Genomic DNA, 20,805 nt, shown 5'->3' with positions numbered 1-20,805 from the left:
AAACATGGAACCACTCCGAACAGGGAGGGAAGAGATAGCTAAACTAGGAAAAAAAAAAAAATCACTCCACAAGGAGGAAAACAAAAGTCTATGACCTGAAAACTCAAAACACTCCCAAGGGAGGAAAAACTCACACTCCTTAAAACCGGAGGCTCAGCTGGACACTATGAAAATGTATCCAAGATCAAAAATTCAAATGAAACTTGACTAAACAGCAACACTAAACTAAGAAAAAGTACAAACAAAAATCGAGGCAGAGAATAGAACTTACGAAGAGCAAGTGCAGGACAACACTTGGACTATGGCTGAGCTGCACTACACAAATGAGACACTGGCACAAGACAAAGGGAGACGCAGACTATAAGGCCTCCTTCAGACTGCCAGCCAAAATCCTATTTTTAGCCCATCCAGATTGGAACTGGATGGCTCTTTTGAAGTCTGAACAGTCACAAATCACATGAAATACCATCCATCCATCCATCCATTCTCGTCCGCTTATCCGGGGCTGGGTCGCGGAGGCAGCAGGCTAAGCAGGGCATTCCAGGCGCCCCTCTCCCCAGCCACAACGTCCAGCTCCTCCTGGGGGACCCCGAGGCGTTCCCAGGCCAGGCGAGAGATATAATCCCTCCACCGTGTTCTAGGTCTTCCCCGGGGCCTCCTACCAGTTGGACGTGCCCAGAACACCTCTAACGGGAGGCGCCCGGGAGGCATCCTTACCAGATGCCCAAACCACCTCAACTGGCTCCTTTCGACGCAAAGGAGCAGCGGCTCTACTCCGAGCTCCCTCCGGATGTCTGAGCTCCTCACCCTATCTCCAAGGCTGAGCCCAGCCACCCTACGGAGGAAGCTCATTTCCGCCGCTTGTACCCGCGATCTCATTCTTTCGGTCACTACCCAAAGCTCATGACCATAGGTGAGGGTTGGAACGTAGATGGACCGGTAAATCGAGAGCTTTGCCTTCAGGCTCAGCTCCTTCTTCACCACAACGGTCCGGTACAACGCCCGCATCACTGCTGACGCCGCACCAAACCGCCTGTCCATCTCACGTTCCATTCTACCCTCACTCGTGAACAAGACCCCGAGATACTTGAACTCCTTTGCTTGAGGCAGTACCTCTCTCCCCACCCAGAGGGGACAGTCCACTGTTTTCCGGCAGAGAACCATGGCCTCAGACTTGGAGGTGCTGACTCTCATCCCAACCGCTTCACACTCGGCTGCAAACCGCCCCAGTGAGTGCTGGAGGTCTCGGCTTGATGAAGCCAAAAGAACCACATCATCTGCAAAAAGCAGAGATGCAATTCTGAGGTCACCAAACCGGATACCTTCCTCCCCCCGGCTGCGCCTTGAGATCCTGTCCATGAAGACCACGAACAGAATCGGAGACAAGGGGCAACCCTGGCAGAGGCCAACACCCACCGGGAACGTGTTTGACGTTGTGCAGAGTATGCGGACACTGCTCTCACTTTGGTTATATAGGGACCGGATAGCTCGTAGCAACGAGCCCGGTACCCCATACTCCCGCAGTACCCCCCACAAGACTCCCGAGGGACACGGTCATAAGCCTTCTCCAAATCCACAAAAAACATGTAGACTGGATGGGCAAACTCCCATGCCCCCTCCAGAAGTCTCGCAAGGGTAAAGAGCTGGTCCGCTGTTCCACGGCCAGGACGAAAGCAGCATTGTTCCTCCTGAATCTGCGGTTCGACAATCGGCCGGAGCCTCCTTTCCAGCACCCTGGAGTAGACTTTCCCGGGGAGGCTGAGAAGTGTAATTCCACGGTAATTGGAACACACCCTCCGGTCCCCCTTTTTGAAAATGGGAACCACCACCCCGGTCTGCTAATCCACAGGCACTGTCCCAGACCTCCACGCGACACTGAAGAGGCGTGTCAACCATGACAACCCAACAATGTCCAGAGCCTTCAGCATCTCAGGGCGAATCTCATCCAACCCTGGCGCCTTGCCGCCGGGCAGCTTTTTAACTACCTCGGCGACCTCCGCCAGGGATATTGATGAGTCTTCCCCTGAGCAGGGATTTTGCAGGAAGATCCAGTTGGAACAGATCCTCTGATGACACCGGAACTTATAGATCTTCCCAGTCATCCAGCGGTCACAGGTGACTTTGTTGGTCTAACTACTTGACCTACACATGCACGAGATGGAAGCATCCAGTGTTTAAGCACCACCTCTGCCAGTCATCCAGATTTCAAAGAACCATAGTTACATACTTAACGCTTGTTTAAAATAGTACGATTTTTTAAGGTTACATGGGGTTGCAAACAGGGCTGACAAGCTGAAGTAGTGATGGTCCGCTGACACTTGAAGCTCCGACACATGCGCGGTAGCTCATGAAGCAAATGTCCCGAAGCACTGTGCCGAGGCGTGGTTTGGTCACGTGACTGGTGACGTTCGAAGCAGCAAAGTGCTTTGAACGTCACCGAATCACCAACACCATTGTGGAAGTGAACCGCTACCTCGCTGATCTCTTTCCCCACCCACCCATGAACCTCTTTACCAATGAACCCCAAAACATTCTTTGCCAAAATCCATAATATAATCTGCATTTGCACCAGCCCCATGTGAAAATGTATGAATGTAGCAGCACCATTTAAATGTTTCATAACACAAAAGTGAAGTCTATATAGGGTAACAGACATATCAAATAAGAAACATGGTCTTCAATAGTTAATGTCTTTATTATTACTGGCAATATTATTATTTTTTAAGCTTATTTTTTTTGGCATTTTTCATGCTTTATTGAAAGTAATAGATAGAAAGGGGGAGACAGAGGGGAGGACATGCGGCACAAGGACCTCAGGCCGGATTCAAACCCAGCTCCGCTGCAGCAAGGACTCTGCCATAATGGTGCGCGCTCTACCAGTGTTAGCCACCGGGACGCCACGTTACTAGCAATATTGTTGTTCTATCGACTCGAAACATACAGTCAAGTAGTGTAGTTGAAAACAAATCCATGAACCAATCAATGACACGCCTCGATTGCACTTCATTTTATTGACCACTAGATGTCCTACTGGAGCACTGTGTGTCATTGAAGCTTCGAGTAATGAACCACGTTTTGTATAAAGTGTCGAAGCTTCAACAAAGCCTCGATCAGCCATCACTAAGCTGAAGCAGTGGTGAGATGATTGCAGGCAGATGTGCAGGCTGAGCAGCACCACGGGACACGCCCTCATACACACGCAGTTACAGACAGAGACAGACAGACGGAAGAGCTGAAAACAAGAGAGTGGGGAAAGAAGAGGAGAGGCTGTCGTGGCAATTTTGACAACTACACAAGTTAATGGGTGAGCTGGCCAAACACAAAAGCACAAAGCACTCAATCCTCTGTTCAGCAAGTTTTATTAGCACATTCGTATTCCATACACCGAACAATTCCGAATGGCTCTTTTACAGTACAAGAAAGTCCCATACACCGCTCGACTTATATCTGTTGTAATTACCAGCATTGATTCTTCAGCAAGCCTCAATGTGGCCCTATCTTCCTGCCCTATACATCACATCAGGCCAGAGCCCACTGGTCTACATGTTCCCCTCTCTCATGGTGTTATCGAGTGAGTTCCCACAATGCCTTGCGTCTTGAATATCAAGTAGGTCGCCGCCTACTTCATGTCCCACCATGCAGGAAACACCAAATTTCCTTCACAAGGCACACCCACAAATTTCTCAATTGTTTTATTAATGTTTTTAACTGATAACTGGTGTACAGGAGCCTTGATCCTGTTCCAGCATACTGGCACACAGTGTTCCTCACATATTGGTTGCCGATTGGCAGAGGAGCAGCACTGACCAGTTTGTTTTTTTTAACATTTTCCAGAGGGCAAAGTCCAATGTAACCAGTAGAATCTTATAAAATCAAGTCTCTCCCTCACAGGTGATGTTGAAGGAAAGAGTGAGTCAAAAGCTGTACAGAATGTAAAGCTCCTGAGGAAAATTAGTGATATTAGGCTTTATAAATAAAATTGACTTAACTTTTATCTTGCAGGAAAACGCAAGCTTCACTTACGACAGACTTGAGCTCTTGTTTGCAGAATGGATTCAGTCTTTTCTGTGTTTGGATCTTTTGTTAACTGGGATGTCAGAAGTCTGCTGTTCTTCACTGCGGTTTTCATCCTCGCTGCAGATTATCTAAAGAACCGTTTGCCGAACACCTAACCTCCAGGACCCTGGGCGATTCCTTTTGTGGGCAACATCACAAACAGAACTAGGATCCCTCAGACCAAAGAGACTACATCGACTGCTACCTGAATGAGATTTACAAGGTAATTGGCAATAGATTTGGCTCTGTTTTTCTTTTAGTGCGTTGTTCGGGAAGACGTTTAGTCACACTTCCTGTGAATTTCACACCGACTGGTTTTGCACCTACCTACCAACTACTAAAATGTTGTACCGACATGATGATTTCACTGTAAGTAAACTCCTGGCTGGTATTTGTTGAGAAGTGCAAAGACCACATGTTAATTTTTGCTGTCTTTAAAGGCAACAGCATACCTATTTAATCTAACAAAGTGAAGCATTTTAACCATTTTTAAAGATATAAATCCAGTGCAGATTACAAGCTATTTTTCTAAAGTAATCATTATAATTTATCCTAACAGCCTGTAATTGCAGTCACATGTAGTTGTACTAAATTATTTAGCAGTATGTTTTAACACATGTATTTATATATGTTCTCAGAGTAAGGGGCAGGCTAACAACACTTTTGATGAAGTAAACCTGATTATGTGTGGCTCTGAAACCACAGGCACCACCCTGTGCTGGGCTTTCCTCCAGATGGCAAAGTACTCCTGCACCATGTCAATATCAAGATCATGGAGTCATGGAGGCAGCAGAGACGTTTTGCAGTTTCCACTTTCAAATATTTTGGATTTTGCAAGAAATCTCTTGAGCCTGTCATTCTGGATTAAATTATATATTGTGCAAAAGGCTTCAAGAGCTTTAAAGGTAAAAAAAAAATAAAAAAATAAAAAAGTGAATACACGAAGACTATTGCATGAAACGGTTGCATGTTGCAAGTTATTGCTGTTTATTTCTACTGATCCCCCCAAAAAAGTAGCATTACAGAAAACAATAGCAATCACAAATGCACAACTTACTCTCTGTTTAATTAGGTAAGCAATTCAATTCAATTCACAGCTCATCTTCATGAACGCTGTCTCCAACATCATCTCCTCTTTGGTTTTTGGTCATCTATTTGAGTACGGTGAAGAAAAATTACTTGAATTAATGAAGTTGATTGGAAATGGATTTGAGATTGAAGCTTCCATTTGGGCACAGGTACCGCATTTTTAAGATGTTGATGAAATCTAAAAACAGTACATAATTGTTGTGCAACATTTTCCTGCTCTACATTTCAGCTTTATAACACATTCCTTCTGCTGATGAGACGTCTGCCAGGGCCACATCAAACAGTCACATCTGAAACAATGCAAAGGACTTCATACGAGCAGAGATTAAGGACCACAAACAGAACGGGGCTCCCTCAGCCAAAGAGACTACATCAACTAGGTATGTCATAAAGCTCGAGAGTGGCACGACTGTAGTACTTGAGTCCGGTACTGTTAGCAAGTTCTGGATTCAGGGAGAAAAAAATACAAAATTTGGGCACACTGCTAGACTTGACACAGGACGACACTTCCTAAAAATGATGTGCAAACAACCCTGAAAAGAAACGTGAAAAACCTGAATTCAGTCCAAGGACACAACACTCCTCCTCCTGATGTAGGCATATCACATTGAGGTACACATCAGGGGCAGGGTGGGACAGTCATCCACAACATCTTCAGAATCCAAAGGGCATGTTTAAAAAAGCAGGAACAGTGGCCCAAAGGCCACCCTGATACCTGTCCCCTTTAACTGGACTGTTTGTTGACAGCCTAAAATAGCAGGAAGAAAACAATATAAAACACAGAAAAAGTTCAATATTTTTTGTCAGTTATTTCAGAAAGTGAAGCTCATACAGTATATAGATTGATTACACATAGAGTGAAATATTTAAAGCCTGTATTTATTGTAATTTTGATGATTATGGCTTACAGATAATGAAAACACAAAACCCAGTGTCTCAGAAAATTAGAATATTACATAATATCAATAAAAAGAAAGGATATTTTAAACACAAATGTCATGCTTTTGAAAAGTATGTTCATTTTTATACACTCAATACTTGGCTGGGCTCCTTTTGCATGAATTACTGCATTAATACGGTGTGGCATGGAGCTGATCAGCCTACAGCACCATGTTGCTTTTATAGCAGCCTTCAGCTTATCTGGTGTCTCTCACCGTCCTCTTGATAACAGCCTATAGACTCCTATGGGGTTGAGGTCAGCCCAGTTTGCTGGCCAGTCCAGCCTAGTAACACCATGGTCATTGAACCAGCTTTTGGTACCTTTGCCAGTGTGGGCAGGTGCCAAGTCCTGCTGGAAAATGAAATCAGCATCTCCAAAGAGCTTGTGGAAGCATGAAGAGCTCTAAAATGTCTTGCTAGATGGCTGCTATGTTGACTGTGGACTTCAGAAAACACAGTGGTCCAACACCAGCAGACGACATGGCCCCAAATCAACACTGACTGTGGACTCACATATCGAACTTTTTCACAATATTCAAATTTTCTGAGACACTGAGTTTTGACTTTTCATTATCTCTAAGCCAGAATCATCAAAATTACAAGAAAAACAGGCTTGAAATATTCCACTTTATACGTAATGAATCTATATAATGTATGAGTTTCACTTTCTGAAATGATTGACAAAAATGATGAATTTTCCGAGATTCAGAAGGTTCACCCGTGTGCTTTCTTCTCATGGAAGTGGTCCCCAGCAAAGAGCAATTATGACATCGAGAACCAGGAACTGTTGGCAGTGAAGCTCAATGAGTGTTGGTCCCAGGGCAGGAATTTCACAAGGACCACAAGGGCCATGGCCCTAGCAATTTGACCTTGTGCCCTTGAAAAAAAACCTGCCCTGAGGCCACGGTGGCCTTGATACCCCACCCCAGTGTGTGTGTCTGTGAGAGTGTTGCTTGCTGCTTTGCCTCTCCAGTTCTCGCTTTCTGCAAGATTATTTATTTTCACGCTTTATTCCCCCTCATGTCATTCAGCCACACATCCACTGATTTTATGGGCAATAAACAAGCTGCTGCAGGTCTCTCAGCGGCTCCGCTGTCCCCCGGCTCATAGCCAGATCACCGGCGTTACGGTAGTGGGACTATTAGCGGCGCTATTAGCGGGGCTAGTAGCGGCGCTAGTTGGTAGATTAAAACACCATCTGCAGCTAAAGAGAGTTTCGCATCTGCTGCAGCCATGTTGGATCCGTAAGAAAACTACAAAACTACAAGCTTCCGTCTGCCGAGTAGTACGCGTCATTGTCTTGCCGTCCTTCCCCGTTCTGTGATTGGATCCCTAAAACAGGGCTAAGAAACCTCTCTGGTTTCCAGACTGCCTGGAGGTTCGAAATGAAATTCCAGCGCGCAAGGCAGCATGGGTATACCCAGGCTAGTGACTTACTGTTTTGAATAACTTCCTGTCGCTAAACGCATGCAGCTTTCAAAATAAGAGCACAGTGCCACCAAATTTGGGCTTTTATGGAAAAAAAATTATCCTGTGTCCTAGTGGAAAGCATGTTGACAGCAATAAATATGACACAGCATAGGATAACCAAGATTCTATAATACAGTATCTCCCGAATGTGAAAAATGTTGTGCGGTGTTTGCTCTAATTTAGCTCTCAAAGTGCACCAGATTGATGCATTTTACTTTACAAGAAGATGTTTCTTTACCTGCTTTACAGTTTTGACTGAGACTCCAATCTTCCTCAGAAACGTCATTAATAGTCCTTAAATTAAATTCATCATGGATGTGGACTTAAAATCATTGTTTTATTTTATGGCCTTGGTGCCCTGGCTTTTGGCTTTTGTGCCCTCAAAAAATTGACAACACAAAAGGCCAAGTGGCCTTGCCCCTAAAATGACAAAATTCCAGGCCTGGTTGGCCGTATTCTCTAACTGTTTTGATTTCTCCCTGTCATACAGAGCTGGGTACAAGAACAGCAAGCCTGATGCCCTGTTTAGGCAGATCCAGCTGGAGAGCCCCCTAACTCAACCTGAGGGTATCCTGCCACCTGCGTGTGATTGGTGTGCAGGACCTTCCCCTCACAGTGGAATCCAGACAGCTGGCTCCTTTTTATGTCGGACCATTCCAATGCCAACAGTCAAATCCAAAACGTTTCACTAAAATGGACTCAAATAACAGGAAACAAGGTCGCCCCCCCCCCCCCCAATCTCATTTCAAAGAACTTGAATGGCACAGAGCCCTGACCCCACCCCTACCAGAAAATGGACGGAGGATATGTGTGTCTGCTAAAACATGTCTAACATGGATGAAGAAGTTATGTGAGGAATAACATTTCTAGGCAGTAGGTGTTGGTTAACCCTACCTAGTCTTTAGAGATGTGGGGAAATGAGAACACAAAGGGAGAATAAGTATCTGGCTGCCTGTTTTTCTTATATCAGATGAAATTTAACTTTGACTTAGTCCCACCATGAAACAGAAAAATGATATCAAAGTCCAATGCAACCAGTAGGCTTTTGCTGTGCTGCCAACAGCCAATAAGATCAAGCCTCTCCCTCACAAGAGAAAGGTAAGTGTTATCATTGGCTGATGTTGGGAACACAAAAACAGTGTTTTATCTTGCAAAATCTGAAAACATAGGCTGTAGCTACACAGGCTTTAGCTAGTTTGCAGAATGGATTCAATCTTCTCTGTATTTGGATATTTTGTTAACTGGGATGTCAGGAGTCTGCTGCTCTTCACTGTAGTTTTCATCCTCACTGCTGATTATCTTAAGAACCGTCGGCCAAACACCTACCCTCCTGGACCCAGTGCAATTCCTATTTTGGGCAACATATTCACTGTGGATCACAACAGGCTCCATGAGAGTATGACACAGGTAGATCAATAGATGTCAAATATATACTATTAAATACAACAGGTTGACTGACAGGACTGTATCTGTTGTCTGTTAAATGAACCATCATGCTCCTCTCTCAAATCCACTCACAGTTAGCAGGAAGATATGGAGACGTGTACAGCATGCGAATGGGTCAGACATTGATAGTGGTGTTAAACCGGTTTGAGGTTCTCAAAGAAGCTCTGGTAACTCAGGGAGACAGCCTGGTGGACCGTCCATACCAAGCTATGGTTGACGACGAATTTCATGGACAAGGTGAGAGGACACAGACACAAAATGTGACTCTTGTAATACTTCAACAGGAAGTCAATCTTGAGTGAACACACTCTGTAATGCATTGCTTTGCCTCCAGTCATTGTTCCAGTTTGTGTAAAGCATTGTCTACTTGTGATGTAAACTTCAAAGGTACTGGTTGATATACAATTAAAAGGCAGTCATTTTAATTTTAAACAGAGAATACATTCCTTTTTTCCCCTGATTCTTATCCACTGAATTTCGTATCTACATTTGATGTATTTCCCATCAGGTGTCATTATGAGTAATGGGAACATATGGAAGCAGCAGAGGCGTTTTGCACTTTCAACACTCAAATATTTTGGATTTGGCAAGAAGTCTCTTGAACCCACCATCCTGGAAGAATTGAAATATTGTGCAAAAGACTTCAATAGCTATAAAGGTAAATAAAACACTGTCAGAGTGACACATTTAAGAATAAAAGATAATGATCAACACAATTAACATCCATCTTTCTCTATAATTGTAAAGGTAAGCAGCTGAATCCACACTTCACCATCAACAATGCTGTCTCGAATATTATCTGCTCCCTGGTTTTTGGACATCGCTTTGATTACGGTGATAAGACGTTCCTGAAACTGATGAAGTGTATTGGAGAAGCACTCGAAATTGAGGCATCCATTTGGGCACAGGTACAGCATTTTAAAGTGGTTGATTAATCTTGAATAAACACTTTCTTATTCATAAAAGTTGGTGCTCAGTACTTCTCAACACATGCATTTTATTCTGAAATCTTGCTTCTTGTCAAGACTTGGAACGCACCTGCTGGTAGTCAGTGTTTTAAATCGTAAGATTTTATTTTAAGACAAAGTGATTAGTAAGGGTTATACTGCAGGGCTGATAAGCTGATTGATGGCAGGTGAGTAAGGTAAAGCAGTGAAGAGCGGATTGCAGGCAGCCTGGGGACACAACCTCACAAACATGCAGTTACAGACAGAGAGAGATGGACAGGGAGATGCTGAAACAACAGGGTGGAGAAAAAACTAAACAAAAACACTAAGAAGAGAGGCTCAGCCACAAACATGTCAATTGTCCAATCTGCTCTACTCTGCAGCTTTATAACGCATTCCCTCTGCTGATGAGACGTCTGCCAGGGCCACATCAGACAGTCCGGCGCATCTGGAGAGATGCAAAGGACTTCATACGAGCAGAGATTAAGGAGCACAAACAGAACTGGGATCCCTCAGACCAGAGAGACTACATCGACTGCTACCTGAAAGAGATCCAGATGGTGATTGGCATTAGATGTAGCTGTTTTTCCTATCGTGTGTTCATGAAGATGTTTCATGTTCAGTTCCTGTGAGCATCACACCTGTTGGTTTGGTTGGGGTCTGGAAACTAGGAAGGAATCTTAGCCCTGTTTTAGGGATCCAATCACAGAGCGGGGAGGGACGGTGAGACGATGACGCGTACTACTCGGCACTTGGAAGCTTTCCGGATCCAACATGGCTGCTGCAGACGCAAAACTCTCTTTAGCTGTAGATGGTGTTTTAAATAGTTTAGAGCGAAAGTTGAAAGGCGAAAGGTCTCTCGGCAGCTCCGCTGTCCCCCGGCTGGTAGCGAGATCACCGGTAGCGGGGCTATTAGAGACCACCGGTCACCGCCGGTGATCTGGCTACCAGCCGGGGGACAGCGGAGCTGCCGAGAGACCCGCAGCAGCTTGTTTGTTGCCCATAAATTCAGTGGATGTGTGTGGCAGGATGACATGAGGGGGAATAAAGCGTGAAAATAAATAATCTTGCAGAAAGCGAGAACTGGAGAAGCAACGCAGCAAACAACACTCTCTCACAGACACACACACAACAAACATCCATCTCTGTTGCTCTACTACGTCATCTGGTATAACTGATCTGATAGGCTAAGAGCTACCTACAGACGCTTTTGATAGACTTTTGATTCTGAGCTCCCAATAAACGGCTCCAGAGGATCGTAAACCACACCTGCTCTACGGAGAAAAGCATTGAAGGTGTCCAGACCTAATCTCCAATGAGATTTGGTCTGGTGTTAGCCAGGCTATACCCCTACCTAAATTTGAAGTTAAATAATTATCCTAGAGATGTACCTCGGTTAGAAGTGAACCAATGTCGTAGGACTGAAACCTGAAATTACCTCACTGACCTCAAATCCTGCTTTGTAGTACAAGCTTCAGGCATGCACTTTTGCCATGGCATGTGACCTACAGCATTTCTTTACGGCCTTACCTTTGACAGCTTTAATCTAACAAAGTGTTTTAAATAATTTATAATTTTATAAGTACATTGACCAGCACAGACTCACTTTAGCAAGTTTTACTAAATTATTTTGAGGTGTGTTTTCACATATTTATTTGTATAAATTCTCAGAGTAAGGGGCAAGCCGACAACACTTTTGATGAGGAAAACCTGATTATATGTGCCTTGGATCTGTTTGTGGCTGGCACTGAGACCACATCCACCACCCTGCGCTGGGCTTTCCTCTACATGGCAAAGTACCCCGAGATTCAGGGTAAGGAAATGACATCACTGATGGAAGCAGCACAGGTAACAAGGACCCACATAAAGGCAGGCAGATTTAGTGGAGTTTCTTGTAAAAAAAAAAATCTGCTTAGAGGAAGACAAAATGACAAACACACAAAGAGGCAGGAAGCAGCAATAGGATAGGAGCCACCAACACATGAAAAACATGGGGAGACAAGAGCAGATGATTCTGAGAACTGCAAACAGGTGTGTGAGTGAAGAGGCAAGTACAGGTGATATAACGTGAAGATAGTGAGGATAAGAGGACAAAATGAAAGCTACTGAAATCATGTGTCTGAGTGATATTGTGTCACCTTCAGTGTCCTTCACATTCATGACTCATTCTGTGCTACATGCATCTTTTTACATATCTGCTGTAAATCCTCTCATGACTGGTTCAAGGTTTTAACTCATCAGGAAGATGAATGTTTCTGTTCACTGCAGCAGTGCTGCTTTGTGTCTCCATAAGACTTCTGCAGCCTGTTAATGAAATCCTGTTTCAGCTTATTTGTGTCGCCTCCTGTTACACAGAAAAGGTCCAGGCTGAGATAGACAGAGTGATTGGACAGTCCAGACAGCCGTCCATGGAAGACCGTGCAAACCTGCCCTACACTGATGCTGTTATACATGAGATCCAGAGGATGGGCAACATAGTTCCCCTAGGCCTGCCTCATATTACCAACAGGGACATCCAGCTGAGAGGCTACACTATCCCAAAGGTCAGTTCTTGTATTTACTTTTTTGTCATCGGCACTACCATTTTACTTCATCATGTATTGTCATTATGATTCCAATCACAGGGAGTTACAATAATCACCAATCTGACCTCGGTGCTGTTTGACAAGAATGAGTGGGAGACACCGGACACCTTTAACCCAGGACACTTTCTGAACAAGGAGGGCAAGTTTGTGAAGCCAGCTGCTTTCATCCCGTTCTCTGCTGGTGAGGAGGAAATCCAGTTACACGTTTTGTTAATGTTTATAACTGATAACTGGTGTACATTGGTTTGGATCGTGTTGCTCACATAATGGTTGCATATTGGCACACATTTTGGTATTGAGTTTGTTTGGGTTTGGGTTTGCAGAGATGGTAACACTTTTCCTGTGTAAAGTATTTCCAATGTATACCATGAGCAGGGTTCTAAATTAACTTTTTTGATCACCAGCCAATGTGGCTGGTAACTTTCTAAAGTTACCAGCCAATCAGAATTTCCACTAGCCAAAATTATTTCCCGATGAAAATAACAGATTATGAGTGCCACTGAATGCATTTCATCAATTTATTATCATTGTTGGCATTAAAAATGCACAGAAAGTACAATGTACAGAAAGTACAATACATAAAACAATATACATAGTTCAAACATTTCCTTTCTTATTCATTCAATTTCCGAATTTCGTCTATCTATCTTCATCGTTCTTCTGAATTAAATGTCTGCAGAGCTCTCTGAACTTTCTCCATCTGATTCCGAGCCACCCTCAGTTCCTTTTGTTCCGTGTTTGCGCACAAACTCAGGCCTGCGTGAGCGCAAACTGTCAGCATGCCAGATGTCAATGGCTTTTGTAGGATCAAAGTCTTTGATGTCGGGTGAGCACAACTGTGTCTTTAGGAGGTCAGAGAGGGTCTCACCTTTCAGGCGTGAGCGCCAGTCACTTTTTACCTGCTTCATAACACTGAAGCCTCTTTCACAGTCAGCTGTGGTTGCAGGAATGGTGAGGAGAGCATCAATTAGATCCAGCATGTCAGGACACCGATGGCGAAGCATTCTGTTGACAGTAGGCCAGGTCTTCTCGAAGGTTTCTGTAGCAGGGTCAGACAGCGTTATGCACTTCCAAACAATTATTTTCAAATGCAACTTTAGTTATTAAAAGATGGCATCAAATTTGGATTGTGCCTTTAACCAATGGCATTTGCTCTGACTCCTGATAAACAAAATAAAACTGTCTCACAATATTGGATATTTCTATGGAGCTTTTCAAACACTTGCTAAAAATGCTACTGTTATGGTATGAGATTTTTTTCTCAAGAGGAACAAGCATCATTCTCCAAGTACCTTGACTGAATCCTGCTGTGTATAGTTCAGTCTTGAGAACTGTCCATTGATCAGGGATCAACTCCACATCCACTCCAGCAGACAGCAGAAGAGGTCGGAAGTGACTGATGAGTTTGTTTACCTCTTCATCACCAAAATCTGAGAACACATATATGATACAGAGTTAAGCAGTTGTCTTAAGACATAAAATGTGTAGATATTTGTCCATTACATTTGAATTGCTAACCTGAACTCGTGTCTGCCTCTGGCCAGCACTGGAAACTGGTCAGTCGCATAGCCTGCAGGACACCACTGTTCACAGCACTAAATCTAGCAGTGATGCACCGGCACAGAGAATCGATTAGTTCATTCTTTGCCTTGTCATGGTGGTCGGCATCAGCAGGCTTCAGGAGGACTCCCTCATAGGTGTCTGTGTCCAGCACTGTTCTCAACTTAGGCCCAGGTCTACAGTTGTGCAGAGATAGATGGATGGGTATTCATTAATTAATTAATTAATTTATTATACTGAGGTGAAAACACACCAACACAACCTAAAATCAAACTATAAATTGTAGGATATATGATACATACCTTGACTTGTACTTTTCTATGACAGCCTGAGTGGAGGACAGGCAGCTCTGAGCTTCAGCCAGGGTTGACACTGACCTCTGCAGTGACTTGGAGAGGTTGCTCAGTTGATAGATAGTGTCATGGAGAAGGCAGCAATACCTGAGCACTCCACCATCCTTGGCTATGTTGAGGAAGCCTTTGGCTTTTGCCCTCAGAAGAGCATTGATGTTCGGGGCCTCCTGGGACTGCAAACAAAACAACTGCATTATATCACAGATTGCATTTAAAACTGATGAGAAAAAAGAAAGCTAACATTAAATTATCCATCTACACTGCTGGTTTTACTAGGCTATAAATTAACATACCTTGTCCTCTAAGTGGCGTACAATGCCAGCATATCCCCTGAGAAAATGGTCAAGTGCTTTGAAAAGATGTGGTAGCCACCGGGTTCCACCTACTCTGGTTGGCATCAAAGCCTTCATGTGGAGCTCCTTGTAGTGTAGCTTTAGGCTGGCCCTGTTTACTCCACTCTTATGATATAAGGTGTAGAGTCCACTCAACAGGTCCTCAACCTTCCTGACCATCAGTTTTTTCTTTATTCCATCTGAAAAGGCGAGCTCAAGCTTATGGGCCATGCAGTGGATCCCGAGCACACTTGGTCTGTCTGCACGCAGTTTTGTGACTACACCATTGTTTACTCCTGTCATGACAGATGCTCCATCTGTGGTGAGGGCCACCAGCTTGTTCTTCCAGTCAGTGCTGACTTCACTATCCATTATACTGCACACAGCTTCAGCTATGTTTGTAGCATCTGGCTTTGAAACAGCTTTTACCCCGACAAAATCAACTTTTACTTTTCCCTCACTGGCACTCCTGACGTAGACCATTTCTTCCTCCATCACTGCACTGTCCAGGGATCCATCTGACATGACCGAGATGAACTTGCCGTCTGATAATCTTGCCCTCATCTTTCTTCTCTCATCCTCTGCTATGTAGTGTATGAACTCTTTTGCCTGGTAGTCATTTGTGTATGTCTCTCCTATCTTCAAGCCCTTCTTCCGGTCCACCCTGAAATTAATTATCATGTTCATTTAGCTACTCTTAACACCTACAACACAGTATACTTCAGTGAGATTTTTTATTTTTGAAACCCCGAACGTCACTCTGTATTGGATTAAATGCACTGATTCTGAGACACGTAAATAGTAACTTTAATTTACTTACTCACACATCCATGCGAAGTCGGTGAAAGGCCTGCCCTTTTTTCCAATGGCGTGAGCATTTCGAAAAAGTAGCTGCATCTTCTCCAACTCGACCGTCTTCAGGAGCGCGAGGCTTCTCCCAGCAAGGCTCTCTTCAATACGACCGGTCTTCGCGGTTTTAATCCTGAGGCTCTCCTGATGACTTCGGGCACTCTCGTGGTCCTTTACTGCTTCCACTTTAAAATTATTTGTTCCCACCACAAAATTGTTCGTTCTGTTTTTTTCTTTCGCGTAGATGCGGCAATCCTTACAAAACATGACGACATTTTCGTGATCGAACACAAGCCATTCACGACCCGTCAGCCATTTGGCGTTAAACTTTCTTTTCTTCGTTTCGCACGCTCCGTCGACATTCTCATCCCCTGCCTTCTTTCTCTTCTCGCCCCCAGATATCTGTCCCAACCACCGCTTCATTTAGTTTAACTTTTTCACTTGCTACCGCTATCTCCCTCTTCTTTTTTGGACTGCTGTAGCGTCAAATAGCGTCAAGCCAGTGGGTGTCTGAAACGTCATCACGTAGCATCACGGCAGTGTTCATGGGAAATGTAGTAAATAGGCCTACTGCCACAAATGACCAAAAGCGGAGAGCGGCTCTGACCGACATGATTGCCTCATGCATCACCGACCAAACTGGCTAGTAAGTTTTTATTAACACCCGCCAAAATTATTTTTAACCCGCATTTGGCGGGTTGGCGGGTGTTCATTTAGAACCCTGACCATGAGAGAGGAATTATCAAGATCAAAAACATTGTTCATCGTTGTTACCATGTGCACCAGTAGAGCCCAACATTGGTCATGTCTGGGTAATGATTTTGGTAAACCTCTAATTCAGGACAAAAGTCTTAATGATTGCGAGAACAGTCAGCGGTGTTACTTCCTGTAGATGCCTTATGAGAACTACTGCTGTTGTCTTAAACAAGTTTGAACTTGGGGCCAAAACTGTATTTCAAAGCAATTTTAACTTTGTTTTCCTTTCTCAGGTAAGCGATTGTGTCTCGGGGAGAACCTGGCCAAGATGGAGCTTTTCCTCTTCTTCACCTCCTTCATGCAGCACTTCACCTTCTCCATGCCTGCTGGAGTGAAACCTGAGATGGACTACCGCTATGGCGTCACTCTGGCACCATGTCAATATGAAATATGTGCAACCTCACGCTAAGAGTATCTCTAATATAAAGAATACTAAAGCAATATGTTTTTTGTGCTATGTTTTTTTCTGGCTCCATAACTTGTCATTATGGTCACTATATGACAGGGTTTAGTTACAATAGGGTAAACACAGTAGCTCTCTGTGGGTTTGAAAGTGCTTTTCTGAAGTGCCGTAAAAGGGTAATATTTCATACACAGTCCTCAAAACGGGAGAAACACATCCAGGATGTGCCCATGCCCTGAAATTCAACTGTCTGAACAATCAAGGGGATCCAACACAACAAAGACCTGCTTAAATCCCTATGACAAATACAATAAATATAAAAGTCACTTTTTTCTTGAATTGTTTAAATAATTTGAGGCCTGAAAACTAAATGACTTCTATTTTAATGAAAAGTGTGGTCAATAATTCTGTCAGTGTTTGTAGGTATGTCAAAGAGGTCGTGGGTGGCACGACTGTAGTACTTGAGTCTGGTACTGGTTGCAAGTTGTAGGATTCGGGAGGGGGGGGGGGTCCCAGAGGGATACAAAATTCGGGTACACTGCTAGACTTGACACAGGACGACACTTCCTAAAAATTATGTGCAAGCAACCTTGAAAAGAAATGTGAAAACCCTCAGTCCAAAGACATGACACTCCTCCTGAGGTACATATCAGGGGCAGGGTGGGACAGTCATCCACAACATCTTCATAATCCAAAGGGCATGTTTGAAAAAGCAGGAACAGTGGCCCAAAGGCCACCCTGATACCTGTCCCCTTTATCCCACCGTCCCACCGGACAACCTAAAATAGCAGGAAGAAAACAATATGAAACACAGAAAAAGAGGGAAGCAGCAGGATGACCACTGCAAGATCATAATGAACTAGTGTACACATAGTCAACACATGATTTTTTAGACAAATAGTAGAAAAGTAGCACAACTTTCAGAAACGAGAAAAAAGTAACTTCCACAATATTCGTTCACTTTATCTCAGTGCACTCAGCTGAAAGTTAACAGTGTGACCCCCAAACAAAAATATTTAAGAAATCCGGTCGCAGTAGCCGGTCGCATTAGCCAGTCACATTAGCCGGTCGCATTAGCAGGTCACATTAGCCGGTCGCATTAGCAGGTCGATGGCACAAAGTGTCGGACGGAGGTCAACCAGAAAGGGGGCCGTATTAACCCGCTGAAACAACGCATATTGCCACCCAGTGTTGAGGAAGAGGACACGTTCCCATCAGTTATTCGATTTCTCAGTTACATGTAAACTGGGACAAGGACAGAAACGCACTGAATGACATGTAACTGATAGCATGATGTTAAGGCTAAGGCAACTGGTTGCTAACGAGCATTTTATTGAGTTCACACAGACGTCCAAATCAATAGATGATAAAGCAAATATATTACATATAGCGTCTACATCCTTGCCAGTTGAGGTTTAACACGCAAGGAGCTTCAGCGCTTTTTGGGATTTGTAAAACTTTGACACTTCATCCAGACCTACAGGTCAGTGGTATCTTCCCTAACCTACCTCACCACCAAGAATGTGTCCTTTCGGGGGTCCCCTGCAACTGAAGAAGGGTTTTGTGTGTTAAAGGCATGTTTCGCCTCTGCTCCCATTCTCATCTTTCCAGATCCTGATCCTTGCTGAGGATCTGGAGGTTCACCTGTGTCCTTTCTCCTCATGGAAATTGTCCCCAGCAGAGAGCAATTTTGACATTGGGAACCAGGAACTGTTGGCAGTGAAGCTCGCACTGGAGAAATGGAGACACTGGTTAGAGGGGACAGAGCAGCCATTCATTGTCTGGAAATCTGGACCTTGAATGGTCAGCACAGAGCCCTGATCTCATCCCTACTGTGGCAGGTTGCGTTTCTCCTCCTTTCCAGCCCGCTTAATTGGTAGCAGGCGGTGCGCAATTACTCCTCGGCGTCTTGATTACAGGGCGGTGCCGTGCACCTTTATACCAAGTTGGCCGGCTGCTTCTCTGATCACACTCTCTGACTGTCTTCAGAGCCTGATGTCTGGTCCTTTGCTGCAGTTTGGCGTGGCTATGCGGCGATTTGACTACAAGTACAAGGTAGGCACTTTTGCCATTCTTCGTGCAGCACATTCATAGAGCGCGGAGTTGTGCTTTACCTGCTGATTGTCTCGCTCTGTAGGCACTGCTATTCTCCGGCAGTTTTGCTACGAGCGAAGTTCGCTTCAGGCCTGAGCTTCACCAAGTCTGTGAGGTAGGCTGGCGTGACTTCACAAAGTGATGGCTGGTTTCTCCCTTGGTTTGGCAAGTGATGTTTTTCTTTTTTTCTTGTGGTCAGCAGCTGGCAAAGTGCGCAGCGGCCATATGTCTCTCCCCTCTCATCCACACTGAGTGACAGCTGTGCTCGCTTGGTGGTATGTATGCCTGTGATGCTATAATTCATTTTAGCGCACTTACAATTTGATAACCGTTTTATTGTATGTTATAGGGTCTAAAGGCCAGGCGGCGCACCAAGCACGGCATTTGGTCCTCAACCTCTGGCCTCTGGCACGTGCTGCTGTTCTGTCTCTACTGTGAATCTTTATATATTGTATGACTCTACTGCTCCAGGTCCATCTGGCCAGAGCAGTATCGTGCAGTTGTGCACAAAAACTTCTCTCTGGAGTCTTGCGTATGGTGCTGTTTTTATATTTTGCTGACCATATGTCTACCTGTGCTCATACCTGAGTGTGAATTTATCCTGTTGTGTTACATTTATTTTCAGTTATCCCTAACTGTGTTTCTTGTTTGTTTGGTTTGTTTGTTTATTTCCTTTGGAGCATTTAGGCTTACACCTCATGGTGAATAGTCTGTTGGTTTTACAGATTTAATTTGACTGTTTATTGTGATTGGGTGGGATTTCATTTTACTTTTGGGGATGTATTTTTGATTTTGTTTCTGTTGTAACACTCTGGTCTGTGTACTGACTGTGTTTCCTCTGTTGGGCAGTGGCAGTGGACTCCCTGGTGGCGGTGTCCCCTCACTCATCCCTTTTGTTAATACATTTTTGTATGAGTTTGATGTGTCTCTGTCCGTTCTTAACCGAACCTGTGTGAACTCTGGTGTGTGTAAAGGGTAAAATTTCCTGGGGGAATTTCGCCCCTAGGTGGCGTTGTCGTCAACATTTAATAATTACTGTCTGAGTTCCACTCGTCACACTACCAGGAAGTGGACTGAGGATATTGGTTTCTGCTAAAACATGTCTAACATGGATAAAGAAGTTATGATATAGATATACATATATAACACAGACACAAAAAGCTTTGTATTTCTGCCAACTCACTCTTTTTGTGACTCTTGTAATACTTAAATAATCTTGAGTGAACATACTCCATGACGCATTGCTTTGCCCCCAGTCAGTGTTAAAGTTTGTGTAAATCATTGTCAACCTGCGATGTAAACTGCAAATGTATTGGTTGTGGGAGGTATAAAACTAAAAGGCAGTCATTTTAGTTTTAAACAGAGAATAAATTATCCTTTTTTCCTGATTCTTATCCACTGTGTTTCTTATCTACATTTGATGCATTTCCCATCAGGTGTCATTATGAGTAATGGGAGCATATGGAAGCAGCAGAGGCGTTTTGCACTTTCAACACTCAGATATTTTGGATTTGGCGGAAGTCTCTTGGAAGAATTTACATATTGTGCAAAAGATTTCTTTAGCTATGAATGTAAATACAAAACTGATGTCAAGGTGACATATTTAAGAATAAAAGATAATGATGAACACACAATAAACTTCTATCTTTCTGTTTAATTGTGAAGGTAAGCCACCTAATCCACACTTCACCATCAACAAAACCGTCTCGACCATTATCTGCTCCCTGGTTTTTGGTTTCGCTTTGATTTACACTTTGAAAGTGGATTGGAGAAGCACTTGAAATTTAAGCATCCATTTGGCCACAGTCTTAAATAAACATCTTGTTAGAAATAATGTTATTCTGTCTCTGTTGTCTGTCTCTGTGCATGAGGGTCACTATCTGTATCAAAGGTCACTGTCTATGCATGCGGAATTCACTAACCTTG

At 43.9% G+C, this 20,805-nt stretch overlaps 2 protein-coding genes and 1 long non-coding RNA gene across 3 annotated transcripts; 2 read left to right on the top strand and 1 right to left on the bottom strand.

The window, feature by feature from the left end:
- Positions 1-3,915: 3,915 nt before the first annotated feature.
- LOC131977230 (cytochrome P450 2J2-like) lies at positions 3,916-16,823 on the top strand. The gene is made up of 11 exons (XM_059340436.1): positions 3,916-4,279; positions 4,762-4,961; positions 5,154-5,525; positions 8,045-8,961; positions 9,075-9,237; positions 9,748-9,908; positions 10,331-10,507; positions 11,619-11,760; positions 12,303-12,490; positions 12,572-12,713; positions 16,616-16,823. The coding sequence occupies exons 4-11, from the start codon at positions 8,758-8,760 to the stop codon at positions 16,789-16,791; spliced, it is 1,353 nt and encodes a 450-aa protein (XP_059196419.1). The 5' UTR covers positions 3,916-4,279; positions 4,762-4,961; positions 5,154-5,525; positions 8,045-8,757; the 3' UTR covers positions 16,792-16,823.
- On the bottom strand, positions 12,720-15,315 carry LOC131977232 (zinc finger protein 862-like). Its single transcript, XM_059340438.1, has 3 exons — positions 14,051-15,315; positions 13,825-13,962; positions 12,720-13,571 (listed from the first exon to the last, which is right to left on the bottom strand). Exons 1-3 carry the CDS (start codon positions 14,097-14,099, stop codon positions 13,198-13,200), a joined length of 561 nt encoding a protein of 186 aa, XP_059196421.1. The 5' UTR covers positions 14,100-15,315; the 3' UTR covers positions 12,720-13,197.
- Positions 16,824-17,358: 535 nt separating the features above from the next.
- Positions 17,359-20,400, top strand: LOC131977236 (uncharacterized). The gene is made up of 3 exons (XR_009394869.1): positions 17,359-18,840; positions 18,923-18,994; positions 19,082-20,400. It is a non-coding gene; the product is annotated as an uncharacterized LOC131977236 (long non-coding RNA).
- Positions 20,401-20,805: the final 405 nt, after the last annotated feature.

The sequence above is a fragment of the Centropristis striata genome, chromosome 9 (genome assembly GCF_030273125.1).
Source record: "Centropristis striata isolate RG_2023a ecotype Rhode Island chromosome 9, C.striata_1.0, whole genome shotgun sequence".
NCBI classification, from domain to species: Eukaryota; Metazoa; Chordata; class Actinopteri; order Perciformes; family Serranidae; genus Centropristis; species Centropristis striata.
The sequence above is the reverse complement of the archived record's forward strand: the minus strand, read 5'-3'. Positions and strand labels throughout refer to the sequence as shown.

Coding starts and splice junctions, on each gene's coding strand:
- LOC131977230 (XM_059340436.1), top strand. CDS start 8,758: ATGGATTCAATCTTCTCTGTATTTGGATATTTTGTTAACTGGGATGTC. Junction 9,238..9,747: donor CGACGAATTTCATGGACAAG/GTGAGAGGACAC, acceptor ATAATTGTAAAG/GTAAGCAGCTGAATCCACAC. Junction 12,491..12,571: donor GAGGCTACACTATCCCAAAG/GTCAGTTCTTGT, acceptor TTCCAATCACAG/GGAGTTACAATAATCACCAA.
- LOC131977232 (XM_059340438.1), bottom strand. CDS start 14,099: ATGCGACTGACCAGTTTCCAGTGCTGGCCAGAGGCAGACACGAGTTCA. Junction 13,963..14,050: donor AGAGGCAGACACGAGTTCAG/GTTAGCAATTCA, acceptor ATGTGTTCTCAG/ATTTTGGTGATGAAGAGGTA. Junction 13,572..13,824: donor CACAGCAGGATTCAGTCAAG/GTACTTGGAGAA, acceptor ACCCTGCTACAG/AAACCTTCGAGAAGACCTGG.